General features: G+C 36.4%; 1 protein-coding gene across 5 annotated transcripts in view; it reads right to left on the bottom strand.

The window, feature by feature from the left end:
• TSHZ2 (teashirt zinc finger homeobox 2) overlaps positions 1–20,783 on the bottom strand; it is a 272,998-nt gene that overhangs the window by 41,182 nt on the left and 211,033 nt on the right. Inside the window, exon 1 of one of the 5 annotated variants that reach the window (XM_074288623.1) lies at positions 11,521–11,542. The exons of the other annotated variants lie outside the window; for them this stretch is intronic. Within the exon in view, the coding sequence (XP_074144724.1) occupies positions 11,521–11,524 (4 nt within the window). The 5' untranslated portion in view covers positions 11,525–11,542. Of the gene's footprint in view, positions 1–11,520; positions 11,543–20,783 lie in introns of those variants that run through there. 5 annotated transcript variants of the gene reach the window in all.

Here is a 20,783-nt window from a genome sequence, read left to right as displayed (position 1 = left end):
AAAGGATTAGGTTTGTGTTTGGTTCCTGAGGGCATAATTAAGACTATTGGGTAAAAAAGGAGAAATTTTTAGTAAAAATAAGGAAGAATTTTCTTTTTCTTTTTTCCCTGAGGCTGGGACTTGCCCAGGGTCACACAGCTAGGAAGTGTTAAGTTTCTGAGACCACATTTGAACTCAGGTCCTCCTGAATTCAAGGCTGGTGCTCTATCCACTGTACCACCTAGATGCTCCAGAATTTTCTAACAAATAACACCTGGACCTTTCAGATTTTATAGTAGGTTAAGTTTAAGAGCATAAATTCTTCACTTGGTGTTAAACTGAAAAGTGCTAAGTTCTTGGATATTATACCTATGTTCAGAAGTTTAATGAGTTCTTTTTTAAGTGATTATTTTCAATGGAATTAGAGAAGTCAAATTGATGCAAAGTTGAAAGGGTTAAGTTCAAAAGTTAATCAATCAACAGCATTTACTAAACATCTGTTGTTGTGTCCTAGGCACTGTGCTAGCTGCTGAGAATTCTCAAAAATCTGGATATGTGAACTTTAGGTAGAAAGTTTAAGGCAAGGCACCTGTGGAAAAAGAATCTATACTCAGCTACCCTTTAGGATCAAGTAACATAATGTGAGAGACACTAGAGATTGTAAACTTGGACCTGTCTGTGTAATATGCTCCTCTCATCACAAGTTTAATATTCATTTGGAACCTTCTCTCATTAAGACTTCAAAGCCAATGACACAGATGCTCACCAAAACATGACATCTACATTTTGAATTGAAATTATTAAAAAAGGATCATATGTAGCTCCTATCCCAAATCCCACTGAGGTATGGAATTTTTTCCTAGTTGGTGGAGATAAGTGCTCTGCTATATGTGAGGAGTGGAAAGGGATTAATGAGAGATAAAGAACCACCCTTAGCCAGAACCCTTTGGGATTCACTTGAGTTGAATCATTATAGGGATGTCTAGTTTCCTGGCTTAGGAAAGAAGATTGAAGAAGTCAACCTGACTTTAGGTTGCTAAATGAAAAGACTGGGAAGATGTGCAAGGACCTGGCAGTTTCTATCATGTCCCTTTTCCCAGCTTACCTTAGAGACTACAGGGAGTTTGCCTTTGGGTGAGATTCAGATTCAGAACTTGGTGTCTGTGTCTATATTCGACTCAGTGTGTCTGTCTTTGCCTCTCTTTGTCTCTCTGTCTCTCTGTCTCTGTCTCTATATTTCTGTGTTGGTGTCTGTCTGTCTATCTCTGTCTCTCTCATGGGCTCAATTATCTTACTCCCAATGGCAAAGCTCTTTCACCCTGCATTGTCTGGCATATATTCTCTTAAATACCTTTTCTGATTCTTGATTTGCTATGAGTGGGATGAGTAGTTCATTGTGGAACTAACAGTGGGAAAAAAGAAAGGGCTTAAAGTCCTTCTCCCCACAAATGACAAAGTAATCAGAAGTTAGCTGGAATTTGATCATATTCTTTAGTTGAAAAATATTTAAGGGATCAGGTAGACATATTTCTAGTCCAGTATCTTTTCTCTTTGAGGATAACAGAAACAGTCTCTGTCCCCAATTTCCTATATCTCCTCCTACCAGAAATGAACATCTTTGAAGAAGGATAAGGAAATGAGAGCCAGAAATGTCTGTTATTCCTTCCTTTGAGACACACCTTATCAGCCCTCACTACACATGGGGTCCCTACACTTACATAAAGCTGTAGAACTAGAAGACATCTTAGAAACTAACTTTTTCATTTTATAGAAAGGCAAATGAAGGTCAAAAGTGTTAAATGACTTTTCCATGGTACATGCAAAGAAATTCCATTCTATTGAAAAATCCAAGCAGAAAGTAATTCAGCACCCCAATTCCATGAAATATTTTAAAAGCAACTTAATACTTCCCTGTTTTTTAAAAGTTTAGAAAGCAATTTCCTTACAACTGTGAATACCTAAATATGAAACTCACTTCACAGGAGAAATTAATCAGTTAATTCAGTTTATATCTGTCTATCCATCTATCCAACTATCACTAACGTGTGTGTGTGTGTGTGTGAGAGTGAGTGTGTGTGATTAAGTTCTTTGTCAATTTGGCAAAACCTCTGGACCCCTTCTCTGAACAAAGTACTGAAATGCACAAAAATACATAGGATTAATTACCAGTTATATGTCCCTAATGCTTCTTTTTTTAAATTTATTTTTATTTTTTTACATTATCAAATTTTAATAACTTAAAGCTACACTAAAGACTTTTGGTACATCATGTATTAAAATATTTTCAACTGAAAAAACCCCATAGATTCTAGGCTAAGAACCCCTGATCTGTAGCAAGACCTCCTGAACTTTTCCTATTTATAACCCCTTTTTGCCCAAGAAATTTTTACATAACTCTGGATGCATAGGTATATATAATAAGTATATAAATGAAATATTTACTGATAGTGAATCATAATTTCATGACCTCCACATTCAGTTATATATCCCAGATGGGGTTGTGACCTATAGTTCAAGAAGCTTTGATTTATATCATATATTAGATAACTTGATAGAAGGGAATCATATAAATTGATAACTATAAGGAGCCATCTACTTTAGTGTCTTCATTTGAAACTTTAATCTAGAGAGTTCCCAGGAAGTAAGTTACTCAGTCTCATAGTGTGTTCCTCACAGTTAGGATTAAAATTTAGCTATTAGTCAATTACTATTTCCATTGTACTACATAAAATCAAACATAGAATGAGAACCTAGCATCAGATTTTTTTCCCAAAAAACTTTGCACCAAAAGCTAAGTTGGCAATCAATCCATCAAAGAGCATTATTAAATATTTACTAAGGATCAGCCAGTATGCAGAGCACTGAGGGAAAAAAAAGACAAACTTGAAATAGTCCATGCCCTCAAAAGAGTTTACAAACCAACCAAGCTAACCAAGAGATCATCAGGGGATGTCTACACCATCCTTTCTTCAAACCAATTCTTTACACCTCCCAACCAAATGACATTTGATTGTTTTGTTGTTATTTAGTCTTCATCCACACATGTATAGACATTTTGTTTCCTCAAAGGATAGAATGGTTTCTTTTTTGTCATTATGTCTCCAGTGCCTGGAACATAGTAGGTGATTTATTGATAGTTAGTTCTCTAGTGAAAGTACAAATTTAGAGCTATAAAAGTAAAACTCTAGAAATGCATATAAGCCCAGGTCCTTGATAAACCAAAGGGTTATGAATGATAATTTCAAATGCAAAAATATGGTTGCAAAAACAAGGAAGAATTGCAGTTTGGGACTCTTATAATCTTCAAGTATTTCTAAGATCCAGCCCTTTAAAGAACATTTTGCTTCTATCTAAACCTACAACAGAGAAAAAGTGTTTTCTGAGGATGAAGGATGTTATTGCCAGCAATGACCCTGTAAGTGAGAATTGTGCTGGGGAAGAAGAGAAGCAGCAGAGGGCATCTGACCTCTACCAAACAGTGTGTTTCTTTCAGGGAGGCTTATCTGCCTCTTCTTTTTTCCCCCAGCAAGCTAGCTAGCCGAACATATAAGACAATATTATGTCTGACTGCAAAAGAGACTTGCATTTCCTTGCTGATTTTTAACAACAGCAAAATAGGATGCTTGGTCACAAAAATGAGGTCCTGAAAAGCAGCCACCTATGAATTTTCAAGCTTCATTATTAGTGTATATGGAATTCAGGGCTCCTCCAGGTGGATGCCAATTTCTATCCCTTCCGTTTCACTGCCTCTTGGGTGCAGCACCGTGCAATTGTGGCTTGTTTGAAATTCAAACAGTATAGTCTTGAAGAGGAGCAATGTTTATTAAGGCATCATTATCCCTAGAAATGTTGTCGTTGAAACACCAAGGAAAAGACCGTGCCCAGTCAAAACTAGAATTTTGAGCCAACAGTTTGTCAAGTTGAGACAAGTAAGGGGTAAGAAAAAAAGAAAAAGAAGTATTCATTGAATTGAATAGAATTGAAAAAATAATCAGAAAGTGATCAGTGAATTTGCAAATAACTGTAGATCAATCAAAGGACATAAATCACCCAGTAGAATTCCAACCGAGAGGGATTCCGATCATCAGCTCCAAAAACCTGTCAAGGGATAGCTAGGAATTTAAACCAGTCATTTTTGTCAATAAGCCTGGAGAGAAATTCAGGGTAGAATGAATACCTTCTACATGGGAGAGGGGACACCTCCCAAACAATCTCAGCTTGAATTATAAAGCCCCTGAGGTCTCACTAAGATTATGTGAAATTGGGGGAAAACACATTGCTACGAAGTATAGCTACTAAGATTTTTGCCTTTTAAAGACTTTCTCACACCAAAAGGATGGAAAACATTCAAATAAGCAAAGAGAAAAGGTAGCCAGATAAAAAAACTTTGAGATTATTTTATGTCTTTGGGCTTCAAAATACCAAAAATATTTATAAAGTCTAGTGCTGAATTTTAGAGCAAGGGAAGCAAGAGTCTGGGCCTAGAAAAGCAAATGGGCAGTTGGAATGTTAATGACTCAAGCTTGTGGAGAAGATGATTGATCAGATGAGTGGTCACTTAGGGGCTGTCCCTTTAGACTGATCTAATGGCTGGAAAAGAGGAACAAGCTTGAGATCAAACTCAACACAGCTGGGCTTCCCTTTAAGGAAATCCAGTATACAAAGGTATTTTCATAACACTGATATACTAGGTTGCAATTAATCATTTTGCCAAAAGGATTTCCAACAACTTTCTTTTAGATAACAACAATATGCTAGCTGTGTTGGCTTACTATTTGTGTGACCTTCAGTTACAGATATGTAAATGGGAGAGTTTGATGATCTCTAGGCTCTCTTTCCAGGTCAAAACCCCATAATCCAGTGATTTGAATTTAAATTATTCAACAATGTACTTATTGCAGAGAGTGTATTATATGTTCAGGGGGATGTGGGATATGCTAAAACTTGAAGAGAAGCATCTCTCAAACATTGTCGAGCTGTATAGTGACCTTACTTTCTAGGCTGAGAAAATCTACCTCAAAACTATAGTCTCCTTTTCACCAATATTTATTCATTTATTCAGTTTTTTTCATGAACGTTTCTGAAGGCTGCCATAATATTTACCCAAGCTCTTACCTGATCTATTTTCTTCCTGTAACTAAACATCAATGATTACCTGATCCATCTTGATTTTTCTTAGTATTGTTCTTCTGAGGAAATCTTAAGATTTACCATCCAGATTTGGACAAAATGTTTGCGTTCCTTGGCAAAGTATGAGAATGGTGTCCCATATCCTAATGAAGTTGATGACAAGAAGAAAGATTCCAGCAGTGTTTCTAGTAGTGTTCTTAGCAGTAGGAAAAGAAACTATAATGCAATTATGTGCCCATTGTTTGGGAAATGGATCAACAGGCTATAGTATATGAATATGAACCAGTGATATTATGCTATAAGAAATGATGACTACAATGATTACTAGGAATTCAGAGAAATATGGGAAAAAAATTGTGAATGAATGCAGAGCAAATGGTATCAACCAAACCAAGAGGACAACAATATCCACAACGACTACATAATGCAAATGAAAACAATTAAAGCCAAAATAATTATTATCATACACAATATCTATTGTGGGTTCCAGAAATCTGATGATGCAACATACTAATTTTCCTCTCATTAGAAAGTTGGTGAACTATGCATGGGTGCAGAGTATTATGTAATTGGTCAGTTGTTGTTAATATGTCATTCATTCTGTTTAACTGTTTTTGTTTTAAGAGAGGATCCTTTGGGAAATGGGGAATAATAAGAAGTCACAGTAATTTTTTTTTAAGCATCAATACAACATCAAAAAGAAGTAAATGATGTTTATTTTCTAGCTTGGAAAAATACTCCCATATTTTGCTACTGCTCACCACTGGCTTTGTACTGCTATATATGTGATTTAACTAATCAAGTAAGTAATTATGGGTATTATAGAGCAGACTTTACAAAATGACATAGATAGCCTGATTATTTTCTTGCCAGAAAAACTTTTTCTATGTCATCAACATTCTTCCGATGAAATCCTTTGTGGCAAATCAAGGAACACCAAGTTTTTAGAAGAATTTCCTGGAATAAAACCCAATATGGCACCGAATAAAACCTTCTGTTGCGTACTTTCATCATCACTGAACACATTTTATTCAAATATCTCAAAATCCTTACATAATATATTAATTTCCACTGTTTGTGTATGTAAAACTGAAGCTCTGACTAAGATGAGAAATCACTCTATAAAAAATGTGAATGAATATATATGCATGAGCATATCATATATGCATATACATGCCTTAATATAAACCATGTGTCTTAATATATCTATATACTTATAAATGTACATATATAGCAACCTCACTAGAACAATGACATAATTCTATGTATATCTGCATATAGATGTGTTTAATTCTTTCTTCATGTAAGTTCATATACAAAATAGGTATGTATATACAGAAATATGTGTGCATTTGCATATATAAGTATGTATATAAGTACACATACATACATCTACATGGATGGGCAATTAGGTAGCACATTGAATAGAGGGCTGGACCTAGAGTCAAGAATACACATCCTCCTTGAGTTCAAAAATGACTTTAGATACTTTTACTAGATATGTGACCTTAGTTGCCTCAGTTTCTCTATCTGTAAACTGAACTAGAGAAGGAAATGGGAAATTACTCCATCATCTTTGTGAAGAAAATTCCAAATGGGGTCATGAAGAGTCAAACACAGTTGAAATGACTGGACAACACACACACACACACACACACACACACACACACACACATCAAGTGAAGTCCGTGGTGGCAAGTACTATGGGCTATACCACATAAAGGTAAAATATCACAGTTACCTTTGATAAGCTCAGTCTCCTGAAAGAAACTAATCCAAAATAACCAGAAACAATCAAATCAGTTTGGCTATGAAGGAGGTTACAGCAACAACAAATGCTGGATCCCATGCCTTAGGAAAAGCCTTAGCACACTTAGCACATGGACAGTATTCACTAAATATTTGATTGATTGATTGATTGATTACCTCAGGGCTCTGCCCTCTGATTTCAAGATGACAACTGTCCAATATGATCAATAGACTTTACTGAACTCGCTCTCTTCTCACCACCTAGTAGAAACACGTTTTCCTTCCTCTGACTGTAGAATTGCTCTTTAGACCCACCTTTTGCTCTTCTTATGGTTTATTCCACATTAGACTTGCTACATAATTGTTATAAAGTTTTGCATATTTTAAAGCTTTATCATATTGCCCTCATTATACTTTTAAAAGTCCTTAGGGACAAAGACTGTATCTTACTTATACCTCTCTCTTCACAAGGCCTTATCTTACATGTAATAGGCAAATAAATAAACAAAATTGGGTTAATAAAAGATGATCAAATAATTAATTAATCTGTTGTAAAATGTCAAATCAACCTTTCTTCTCACCCCTAAATTACATTTGTGCATTCTGACAGGGGCCTTCTAGAGACAATAACTCTGCTTTTGATTTATAACTTTTGGTCAGCTTTTCAAGTAAGGTTGAATGGTTTCCTGTGGAAGGATGAAGGCAGATATATTTGAGGGCAGACAGAGGTATGTTACTCATTAAAATGATAACACATAGTCAAGTTTCCTGAAATCCATGAAACATTCAGAATGTTCAAGTATTACAAAAACTCAGATCAATTAATACTTTATGATGATTGACAATTATGGGAACAGCTCCTTTTGGTTCTAGGTCTTGTTCTTTGAAAATCTTCCCTATATCATAGAACTAATTTTAGTTCTAGGAAGGATCTGGTCTAAATACCTCTTTTTATAGAGAAGGAAATTGAGGGCAAGAAAGGGAATATTAGTGTCCTCAAGGCACACAATTAGTTAATAGCTTCAGTTAAAAATCAGGTCTCTCTGCCTTCCTAGTGCTACATACACACACACACACACACACACATTATATTTTATTGTTTTTGTCTTGGAAACAGGTGGCTCAGTGGAGGGAGAGCTGGACCTGGAATCAGGAAGACCTTATTTAAAATCTGACCTTGGGTACTTACTTGCTGTGGGATCTTGGGTAAGTCACTTAAACTCTGTCTTAATTTACTGGAGAAGGAAATGACAGATCAGTCTAGTATTTTTGCCAAGAAAAGCCCTTGGAGAGTATAATCCATGTGTTCACAAAAAGCTGGACACGAGTTAACAACAACTTCCGTGCCTTAAAAAAATCAAGTATAGAAAGTATAAATTAACTTTTTTTTTTTTTGAATGATTCAAAGCTATATTAGTAAAGCCATCCCAGAACAACATTCTGGACATTATTACCTACCACACATGCAAATAACTTGTTAAGGTCACAACTGCTATTATTTTTTATTTTATTTTTTAAGTGCTATTTTACTGTAATGGTTTGAACTAAGCACTAAATGTTGAGAACCTCAATTGCCTTTAGTTTGCAAGTATTTCTATCAAAGAGTCCCTTCATTTTGTTATTCTAGCTGCTGACCCAAACTTCCACTGAAATTGTATTTACCCTTTCAACTAAAATATTGATGATATTTCTCTCAGTAACATCTATATTCTCCCTCTTGTTAATACACAGCATTCCTTCTGCTTTATTTTTCCAAGTCTAGGAAACTTTGTACTCTGGTATTATAAATATCCAGTCAGCTCATTTCCCTGGTTCAGTCACAAATCTGTTAGTCCAATAAAATCTTACTTACCATTGAAGAGATATAACTCAAACTCAGCAGTGTTATTGCACATGCAAACTGCATGTGCTTAGAAGGTATTAACTATTCTGTCTTAGCCCTTCATCTCCCAGCATCCTTACTGTCTGCCGCCATTAGGAGTGTTGACATTAGGTTCATTTAGCTAAGTCTCTCTAAATACATAAATATATTTACTTTTTTACCTGAAAGTTTACCCCTCCACTTGTGTGTGTGTGTGTGTGTGTGTGTGTGTGTGTGTGTGGGTGTGATCAGGAAAAATTTCCCAATTATCTATTTCTTTAAAACTGGACACTGTCAGGGGAAATGTGTAGTCCAGTGAAGGGTATGATGAAATCTAAACCAGATATCCAGGCTTCTAGTTGGCTTCAGTCACTTACTAATTGTGTGAACTCTCATTTACTGTTTAATTATTGGTAAAATGAGATTAGACAAGGTGATACATTTCTATTTAAATTAAACAGTTTATAATTTCCTACTTTTGTGTATTCATGTTTGCTGTATCTACTCACTGCACAATAAGACTCACTTTAAACTCAGGATGAAATAAATCCCTTAGGTTTTACTTCAAAGGACTTAAATCAGTTATTAGAGAGGGCCCTTAAAGAATAATAATCCTAATTTCTAGGGTGGTCCATTATATCATTGGCTATTTCACTGCATCCTTGATCATATCCTTATGCAAGATTGTGACAACAAAAAGTTGGAAGAAAGGTATACAAATATTGAATGACTGAATATAATGGATTCTTATTAGATGGTAAGGAATGTAAAGAATTCAGATCAACATGGAAAAACTTATAAGTGATTCTGAGTGAAGATATTGAGACAAAAGAACAATAGGCTTTCTGAATACTGCAATAATTTAGTAAAGTTAACTTTGGTGCAACAAAACTCTGGTCAAATATAATGGTCAATATTGGTACCATGTGGTCAAAATTAAAGGATACCATGTCTTCTTTGTTAACAATCAATTAACTGTTTTTCAGGACATGGACTTTTTGTAGCATGATTTATTTAAGTATTTGTTAGTAATTTTTTGCTGGCATCAAAACAAAATGTATCACCAATTTTTTTTTAATTTTGCTAATGCAGGATCTTTCCTTCTCTTTTTGTTTAATAAATGGGAATAATTAACTTTAGTGAGTTTAAATACCTTGGATGGTACTTTTGGATAAATTTTCTTACTTTCAACATGATAGTTTTTCATCTTTCCAAAGGTCCAGTCAAATGCATTCCTCTTTGACTCGGTATAAAAATACTAGTGTTTTGGGAAAAAGCCAATTAAAGGTAAAAAATTCAAATGTTTTTCTGTTCTTCAGTGGTATAGATATGTTGCTGTCAGATAGGGGCAGCCATGCCTGCAAATGCACTTTGCCGGTATGAGAGAATCAGTTTCTCACCTTAAACTATGGAACATTTAAATATCAGAAACTTTGTTTTCTAATGAGCGACATATTGAGGGGGGGAAAAATGAATTATATGCTTGATGTATACTGAAGGCTGGGAAAATTAAGATCATTTCCCACGGTGGAAATGTAGCGATTTCAGTTTGCAAGAATAAATTAAACCTTTGGGAGGATTTGTCTTCCATTAAATTGAACAGCTAAACAGGCGCAGAAGATTTTAATGTCACCACCAACACACCCCAAAGGTTACAAATAAAAGAAAAATACACTTTCCTTGTTTAAAAATCTCCCCGATTACATACAACTACCTAAGCAAAACAAAACCTAAAAATTCACGTAGAGATTAAAAAAAATCTTTAAAGATCATAATTCCATTCCTATACCATATGTTATTAATGTCTGTCAACACTGTTTAGCCAGCAACTGCTGACAGTACCATATTTGCTATCTAAATACATCATAAATAAATCAGTAATGAACTGCTTTAGTAAACCTTCTGCACTGATTGGAAATACAGATCGAGTAAACAAACTGTGTGGATAGCACTCAGCAGCTAAAAGTATATACAACTGTTTAATGTCAAAGACAAAGTCACAGTGTTATTTAACAGAACAGAAAATAGGATATAGAAAAATAATGGGGGGGTCAGAAAAGGGAGGACATAATAGGATAAGGAATGGTCACTTGGTATCAAGTAGGAAAGAATACACCTATTTGAGATTAAGAAGATAACTCCAAATCTTCATCCTAAGAAAAGAGGGCCCATGGGGAATACAGCATGGGGAAATCAGAAGTCATACTATCTATTCTAGGTTCTGAGCCAGTGAGCTGTTGCTGTGTGAAGTAGAACAATTTATTTAAATTTTTCTTCTGTTTCTGATTTAGCAAGTATATATGGTACAAAATACCCATCTGCAAAGTATTTGGATATCAGGAGTTGAAAAGGGAACTATATCATGTAGACTTTCTCTGTTGAAAGAATAAAATGTGATATTTTTAAAAATGACATATTTGGTGATGAGGGGAAATTTTTTATTTTTATTTCCAGATGGACAATCCCCTCTTCTGAACACGCCAACATCAGGTCATATAATCTAACCAAAGGGATGTGCTCATGGCCAGGCCTGGTCTGCCTTGATCTTTTTTGTAATTCAGGGTTACTTCAAGTAAAAGGCTGAGGTACATTTACTATAATTAGGCCTTCTAGCTTTATATCAGAGGCAGAACACTAATTAAGAGCTTCAATAGGTGGCAGATTGTAATTTGTTTAAAGGACATTTTAGCAGCAGCTTCTCTGTCCCCTTTGGGATGAGGAATCAGGGCCTGAATAAAGTGAGCACTAATTTATAATTATACCTGGGACAGACAATATTTAGAAAAGAGAATTTCTCTCACCCATGTTAAGGTAGAATGGCTCTTAAAAGTCCCTCTTAATTCCATTAGGTAAAGTCTCTCCTTTATAGTCAGCTCTTCCCAAAAACCTCCGGATCACAGGGCATAAACTGGGCCCAGAGCATAAACAGACGACCTTTACATTCAAATAGCAGGAGCCACCAGCAGGCCCTGCAAACTAAAGGAGGCCTTTATAAAATAGGCTGCAACTTAGGAGAGGAAATATTGCCTTCTTGTTATGCTCTACCAGCAGGCCATCAGAGCTGCACTCAGCACAAAAAAATAGAATAAATCATTCTGAATGATCGCATTAATCTGCAAGCTCTACATTTCTAAGTCACCTGTAGTTAGGTCGGTAGACACTGTGTATACTGTATAAATCTAATTTCTGAGCAGGGGGGTGGGCCGAGGAAGAAGGGCCTCTCAGTGAAATACTAGTTCAGCAACAGTTTACCTGCCTCCCAAAGGCTGTTGAGGAGGATTAATAGCTCTTGGGTCATTTAAAGTTTGAAAAGATCCTTGCGATCCTTCTGGGAAATATAAAATAATAAGGGTAACTATTTTATATGTTGTGAGTAGAGGAAAGAAGAGGTATGGGGGGAGCCAGCCATGTCTATCCAGAGGCTTCCAGAGGCACCTTGATGACCCTGCATCCAAAGATGTAACTTCAACTAAGAATAGCTCATGCCATTTGCTTTCAGTGCCTGGAAACATTTAAGTGCCAAGCCCCTAAAACACCCTCTCAGGCAGAGTTCCCATTAAAAAGAAGAGTAGCGTGGTTTGGATGATGAACGTACATATTTTACAACCTTTCACTTTATTTACCTATATATCTTTTCTCAAGCATATTTGTTGTTTCCATCAGCTTGCCTCGGCAAAACGGAGCTGTACATAATTCAGGAATAAAATTGCCATCAACTAGCTGTGGACTCTAAACAAATAGACCCCAAGCAGATATTTTTCATTAATAACCCTCCATTACCAGTTCCAAACTTTAACCATGAGGGAGCTCCATTCTTTAGCTCCCATCTTGATGAGTTCCTCTCTGTGTGGATATGCGTGATCTTAAAAGTGATGAATGGCTTAATTTGGGCATGGGCACCCTCTGGTAGGAACAGAACAACAAAACAACCCAATGGACCAATAGCAAAGTGGTCAGAATGGTGAGCTTAAGCAAACAGACCTCCAGATGGGGGGACCTGGCTCCCAGGGAAGGTTCCCACTCTACTCATCTCCTCCACTCCCAGCCCAATAAGGGACAAGGGGGTGGGGGAGGGAAGAGTGTGCTACAGAGAAGGGGGGAGGGGCTGCAAAGCTGTTAATTTACAAAGCTTAAAATAGCAGCTGCTAATGGGCTTTTACTCTCACTCTTTAGTCTCTGCAAGGTCACAATCAGAACTAGCCTGTGATTGATTCCAAAGTGAAATTCAGCACTTCACATCTATAATGGACATTAAAAACTGAACAGAGCTGGTTCATGAAGCGGCCGTGTTCCCAAGTCACACAGCAAGTGCTTCGAATAATGAATATGTGGGGTGGAGCCATGCCCAGTCCTTACTGCAGGCCTTCATAATTATCGCATTAGGCCAAGCAATTAATTCCATTGATTTGACGAACCCCATCAATTGTCTAGGCCCTTGCATGCCATTTTTACAAACAAAGTTTCTTTCTTGGAGAGCAACCCTGAAATCCATGCTCAAAGGGTTAAGAGGAATGAGTGACAGCCTTTCGGCATGATTTACAACTTCGAGCCCTGTAGTGAAACCAGGGCTTGATGGATGATCCTGAAAGACGGAGACTAACCATAAATCATGTCTTTGAATCATTGACAAAGATAAAGGAGAGAAAGAAAAAGCGGTGGCATTGACATTCATTCTCCCAATAATGTACATTGACTAGTTACAATACAGAGCCTTAATTAAAAAAGCGAACTCGGAGTAGTCACCTCGATGTAGAGATCCTACCTCTCTGGATGTTGCTCACAGAGATTACAAATCAGGGTTGGAGCCTTCTCCAGAGCATGTTATTTCCATTGGAAAAGGCTTTCAATGTGAATTCACAACAGGCAAAAAAGAAATGCTGGGGACAGAAATACTCCTCCTTGTTCAAGAACCCTTAAATCTTCCATGGATATAAAATACGCTTATGGATCTGTCATCTCACAGATGTGAATATTCCCTCCAATGATGCAGATCGCAATCCTTCCATGCCTGCCCATTCTGTGTGACTTCAGTTTCTGTCCTCTCGTAAATTTGCCAAATGGGATCCATTTGACATGCTGGGAGCTCTTTTAAAATTCTCTTGATATTTCATGGACACCCATAGATCACAGACAATCAATCAGTTTTTCCATGTGTTATAACACCAGGCAATCTTTTGTTGTAGTTGTTGTTCATACATCCCTCACATTTTCTGATGTGAAATGTCATTATACAAATTACTGACCGCCAAAGGAAGTTCCCTGATTGGTTTGATTTTTTCCAATAATTCATTAAAATTTACTGAAAAGAAAAAGGTAAATGATAGAATGTGACCAAAAAAAGACAAACTATCAATGAATATGGATGGCTCTGAATTTGAGGGGAGATACATTTCTACCCACAAGACTGTTGCTTTTTTCCATCTGGTACACAGGAAGAGGTGAGCGCCCTTTTTCTAAGGATGGAAGAAAGAACTATTTACTATTACCAGTTTGCTTAGAAACTAGGAAGCAACTAGACCTTCTACAGCTTCTGGCTGATGAGACCAGTGAGTGGCATTTTCTTCCCCTTAAACCTGCAGAGGATTTTCTCTTCCTACTTTATGGGAGTTAGTTTTCTGACGTCCTTTCAGTCACACTCTGTGATTTTAACTTATCTTTAAATTCAGGTCTCAATTTTTTTAGTGTATTTAGTCCAACTCTGTGGGACTGTATATAAGATAAATATATTATGGATACACAAGTCACTGTTATATTCTGCTGTTAGGGAGCTTTGCCCCATTTTAACTTAATATGAATGACCTCATTGGAGAGAAGGTAACAAGCATTTATTAAGTGCCTACTGTGCGGTAAACACTAGACTAAGCACTTAACAAATGTTATCTTATTTGTTCCCTACTATCACACTGGGAAGTGGGTGCTACTGTCCTCATTTTGCTAATGAGGAAACTGAAGCAATCAAAAGTTGTGACTTACCCCAAATTGCATTGCTAGTTAAGTACCTGAAGCTAGATTTGAACTCAGTGATTTTTCCTGATGCCTGACCTAGAGCTCTAATCATTGCACTACTTTGCTGCTTAGATTTGATGACTTTTAAGATCCTTTCCAACTTTAAAAGCCAAGTCTATGTCTATCTGCTGGCAATTTAAGTAGTAAGGAACACTCAATTATTTAAGTAGTAAAAGAATGCTTACTTCAATAACAGTACTTAAGTAGTAAGGGGATGCTTGAAGTAAGAGACTGAAGTAGATTTTTTCTAATGTCCTTTAGTGCTTGATTCTACTCTTCCATTCCAGGGGAAAAGCTAATTTCTTTAACAGTACATGGCATAAGTGTTTCCACCAGTAGAAAGACTACTGGACATGAGATTCGGAAGACCTAAGTTCTAATCTCAGCTTTGTCTCCATGAACTCACCAACTTTGGAAAAAGGGCTTGGTTTCTCATAAGGAAGATAAGGAAATAAAATCAATGCTATCTATCACAAAAGGTTGTTATGTGAAACAATATAATTATGAATATGAAAGTGTTTTGCAAAGAATGAAATACAAATGAAATATACTGAATTGATGATTATGGAAGACATTCTAAAGTTCAAATGATGTAAATATGTATACATTCTAAATATACTCAGAGACACTAAAGAATTCAAACATCAAAAGAACATCATGAAAAATAAACACCACCACAGAAGGGACAGTTAAGGAGCAATCCTAAGAAATTAGTAAACATTGGACTTCAGATCACTGATTTAGAGTTATAATGGGCTCCATAAATTTACAGATGAGGAAACTGAGCTCCAATTAGATGAAGTGCCTTACCTAAGGTCATCAGAAGTGAGATTTAAACCCAAGTCCTCTGACACCATGGTCAGTGCTCTTTCCATTCTAATATGTTGCTTTCTGCTGAATGGCTTAATTTCTATTTTAAATTGATAATCACATTAATAATGCCCCGGAATGATATGAGTATTGATTGTGGGGAAAGGCTTTGATCCAATGACTGCATAGGAGATAGTACCCACTAGAAGACAGAACAGTTTTATTTCTAGTACAGCTGCCTTGCTTGGTGATCATCACTAAACTAATTGCTGCATTTCTTGAAATCTGGACGAGATAAACAAGATGGATCTCTTCTTGTCTTATTATGAAACTGAGCAATGCAGCAAAACCTGGGCATTCACTCAGAATATTCATAGTCGTCTCACCAGAGGGGGACAGGCCATGCAGGTACAAAGGCTCTGGCTAATATAGCAGAAACAACCATCCTTTCTCCTAATCTGCTGAGCTAGCACAAAGCAAAATTTCAAAGGAGTGAAAGTTTCCCCCCCCCCCCCAGTATTTCCAAACTCTTCACTCTTTATCCTCACCCTAGCTTATCCAATAAGTACCTAAGTCTATGTTATATCATATATGGTTACCTTGCTTTCCATTGAGGAGCTTCAGTAGGAGGCAACTAGTTCCATTTTATAATACGAGAATGATTACGAATTAATAGTCCTGCTCCTCCTTATCTTTTCCTTCCTCTATCTAATCCCCTCCTCCCCTCCCCCCAATTTTCCTTCAAACAATCCTTATATGAAAAGTTTCTGGTTTTCTCAATATTCTGTTGTCCTGTACTGGATATACCTGAGCTTATCATTTCCCTTTCTATAACATGACACTTAAAACTACAATGTGATCCTCTCCTCAAGACAAAACTATGACCTCTCTCATTTTAGACATTATGCCTCAGTTTTTAAACTTAAGATTTCATTAGTTTTTGTAGCTAGCCCAACACATTAAACTCACAGTAAGCTTGAAATCTTTCCAAAACACTAACCCTTTTCCTGATCACCAATAAAAAAATGGGAGATAAACTTGCATAAGAGAAAGTACAAATGGAAGACATAGTTTCCAAAGTCAAGAGAACGAAATAAAATGAGTTAGAAGTGGCTTGTCTCCATTGCAAATCCTATGAATTTTTAGGGAGAAGAAATCATATTGTTATTTCTAACTTCTTCATCTATTCTGTCTTCTCTTTTCATTCTCCTCCCTTTCACTAGTACTGTTCCCCCACCCAGAAGATAAGGCAGAAATAAGAGAACTTCTTTTCCTTCATAGCCTCCTCCCTGGCAAACACCTTACTATCCATACCAGGGACCTCCCTTTTACACTCCTCTCCTTCCATCCCCTCTGTGGCTGTCCTTTTTTCTTGTTCAGTGGTTTTTCAATTATGTTCAACTCTTTGTGACCTCATTTCATGTTTTCTCAGCAGAGATACTGGGTTGGTTTATTATTTCCTTCTCCAGCTCATTTTACAGATATGGAAACTGAGGCAAACAGGATTAAGTGATTTGCCAAGGATCACACAGCCAATTAGTATCTGATACCAGATTTGAACTCAGAAAAAAAGAGTCTTCCAGATTTCAGATCTGGCAGGCTACTCTCTGTGCCACCTAACTGACAGTGTCTATCTCTCTTGAAATACAATTAAAGGAAAGTCTCAGTCATGTTTCACATTACTTCTCTATACAACTCATTCATATTCTCCTTTTACCTAATGAGTTAAGTGCTGCTAGTACATCCATTCCTCATTTTTCTTTACTTCTGTCACCCTCTTCTAGTTCTGAAACCTTGATCCATGACAAGAAAACTGCTACTGTATCTGTTGGGTATGCCAGTCTACTGCTTTATTGTCCCATCCTTTTAATTAAATTATTTTTCCTTAACTATCATTCTCTGATTTGTGTTATTCTGCCATTAGAATATAAATTATTTAAAAACCACTCTCCACCTGATAAATGGACAAAGGATATGCACAATTTTCAAATAAAAAAATTAAAACCATTTCTAGTCATATGAAAAAATGCTCTAAATCAAGAGAAGACAACTCTGAGGTACCATTACACACCTCTCATATAGGCTAAAATGACAGGAAAAGATAATGATAAATGTTGGAGTGGATGTGGGAAAACTGGGATATTAATACATTGTTGGTGTAGTTTTGAACTGATCCAAACATTCTGGAGAGCAATTTGGAACTCTGCCAAAGGATTATTAAACTGTGCATACCCTTTCACCCAGCAGTTTGTATCCCAAAGAAATCATAAAAAAGGGAAGGGGACCCACATGTGCAAAAAATGTTTGTAGCAGCCCTTTTTTTTGTGGCAAGGAATTGGAAACTGAGTAGATGTCCACTGGTTGGGGAATGACTGAATAAGTTATGGTATATGAATGTTATGGAATATTATTGTTCTATAAGAAACATTCAGCAGGATTATTTCAGAGAAGAATGGAGAGATTATGTGAACTGATGCTAAGTGAAGTGAGTAGAACCAAGAGAACATTATACACAGCAACAACAAAATTATACAATGACCAATTCTCTTGAATTTGGCTCTTTTCAACAATGAAATGATTCAGGTCAATTCCAATAGACGTGATGGAGAGAGCCATCTGTACCCAGAGAGAGGATTGAGGGGGCTGAGTGTGATTTTCCCAACATAATATTTTCACTTTTTTTGTTGTTTGCTTGATTTTTTCTTTTGAATTAACTTGCTGTCTAGGGAAGAAGTGGGAGGAGAGGGAGGGAGAAAAGGTTTTGCAAGGGTGAATATTGAAAACTATCTATGATGTATTTTGAAAATAAAAAGCTATTATTAAAAATAAAAACAAAATGAAACAAATAATATAAATTTCTTGAGATCAGAGACAATCTTGTTTTTTTTTATTTTATTTTATTTTATTTTTTGTATTTGTGCTTGATATATAGTTTAAGCTTAAGAATTTTGCATTGTTTTTGTGACTGAGAAGAAAAGTGGCTTAGTTTGTTAAGATCTAGGGTGGGTACTATTGAGAAATGAGTTTAGTAAATTAGGGTAGTAATAAATTATGAAAGACTTTAAATATCCCGCAAGGTGAATAATCAGTAATTATTAAACACAAGGGATACAAATATGACAGCTTTGCCCTCAAGAAGTTTAGAATCCAGTGGGAGAAGATAACAGATTAAAAAGAAGCTAAAAAAGCAGGGAAAGGAGGATAACTAGTGTAGGGACATAGTAGAAAAGACAGAAAAAGTCCAGAAGTAGGAAATTAGGAATTTGAACTGTACTTGGCAACATGGAGAGCTTGCCAGTTTTTAAGAAGAGGGGCAATGGGACTATATTAATATAGTCTGAACATGTGATTTTATTGCAAAGAAATAAGACAATTGTTATTCTGTATCTTCTATGAAATTTCTAGTCTTAGAGAGTTTCTTAGGGCACTAAGTAATTTGTCCCAGGCCAGATAATAAAGAGAGTGGAAGCAGCACTTGAATCCAGATTTACCTTGTTTGAACACCATCTCTTTATGATGTCACACTATATTTCATGTCCTTCTGACTTCAGGGCTAGTGTGCTAACCACTGCACTATCTAGCCACCCCTCTCATGTCTACCCATAACAAGGGGATGCTCATGGATGCAATACTCTCTCTCCTCACAAGTGTTGAGAAATTCCATGGGAGGAAATCTACTTTGCAATCATAATGTGATATACCCATGTGAGGGTTAGATTTATTATTTGGGCACTTGATTAAATAGAGTTTCATTGATCTGAGGCCCTTTCTTATCATGTATACTTTTGGTATGCCAGACTATCAAAAAGAAAAAAAAAATGAAAACTCAAAGTCTAAAAACTGAAGAGTGAAAGAAATTGTTGTACAGGCAAACATAATATGTTTGTTCTCTGGAGTTTATGATTTGAACATCGTGCTTCCTTATAGTGTAAGTCTGGGGCAAGGGAGAAATGTTGGGGGTTTCTGTAGAGTGCTTAACATGAGGATTCAGCATTTCTGAGCAAGGAGCAGAAAGCAAATATAAAGCGATAACTCACAACTTTCAAGTACTTTGTAATTTATAAAAAAGGCTTCCTACACAAGCAACCTAGGAGATAGCTTGCACAAAAGCAAATAAGAGATCTGAAACTCAGAGTGACAAAGAAATTTGGCCACATAGCCAGCTAAATGACAGGGCTGGAAATTGAATCCAGGCCTCTTGACTTACAAGATCAGAGAAATTTAAAGCTGGGAGGGACCTTAGCAACTTCTTCATTTTACAGATGAGGAAACTGAGGTTCAGGATAAGAGACATCAGCACAGGCTTGGGTTTGAAAATTGCTTCGAGGATTTACCAGCTGGGTAGTTTTGCACAAAGTTCACTGAGGCTCAATTTTCTTATTTGCAAAACCTTAATAGCGATAACTATGGTACCTACTTGTGAGGATAAAATAAGGTGTTAAGTACTTTGCAAACCCCCAAACTTGTCTCCCATTGTGAAAGAGCCAAGCTGGGGTTTTGAACCCAAGGTTTGTTCATTGCACTACGGCGTACTGCCCCCAGCTGAAGATCCACAGGGTTATGATGAGTTTAGCATGTAGAGTTTGTTGTTCAATCATTTCAGTCATGTCTGAATCCTAAAACCCCCATCTGGGGTCTCCTTGGCAAAGATACTAGAGTGTCTTTCCATTTACAGATGGAGAAACTGAGGCAGAGTTAAGTGACTTGTCTAGGATCACATGGCTAGAAAGTATCTGAATCTGATTTGACTTCCTGACTCCAGGCTCAGCACTCAATCACTGTACCATCTAGCTGCCTAGAATGTAGACAGAATTCTGTATTTGCTGGGTTCAAAGCCTGCCTCCACCACTTATGAACTACATGTCTCTCTCTCTGAGCTACAATTTCCCCATCTATAGAACAGAGATAATAATCCCAGTAGTACCTACCTCCCAGGGTTGCTATCAGGGCTGACATGGCATGGTGTATGTATTTTCTAAGCCTTAAAGTGCTATATTTAAATACGTACTGTCAATTATTATTATACTACAATGTTAAAAAAAAAGGTTAACTGATTTTTGTAATATTAAATTAATGATAATTTGGACATAACCTACAGGTAAAGAAAGAAATACTCCTTAATTGATGCTGGTCACAAAAACCTGTGAGCATCTCTATTTACTGTCTATAGATAATGCATAATAATAATAATAATAATAATAATAACAATAATCTCACAGCACACAGAATAAGAGGTACTATACAATAT

Source organism: Sminthopsis crassicaudata, chromosome 2 (assembly GCF_048593235.1).
Source record: "Sminthopsis crassicaudata isolate SCR6 chromosome 2, ASM4859323v1, whole genome shotgun sequence".
Classification (NCBI taxonomy): domain Eukaryota; kingdom Metazoa; phylum Chordata; class Mammalia; order Dasyuromorphia; family Dasyuridae; genus Sminthopsis; species Sminthopsis crassicaudata.
Note: the sequence above shows the minus strand (reverse complement) of the source record. Positions and strands in the feature narration are given on the sequence as shown.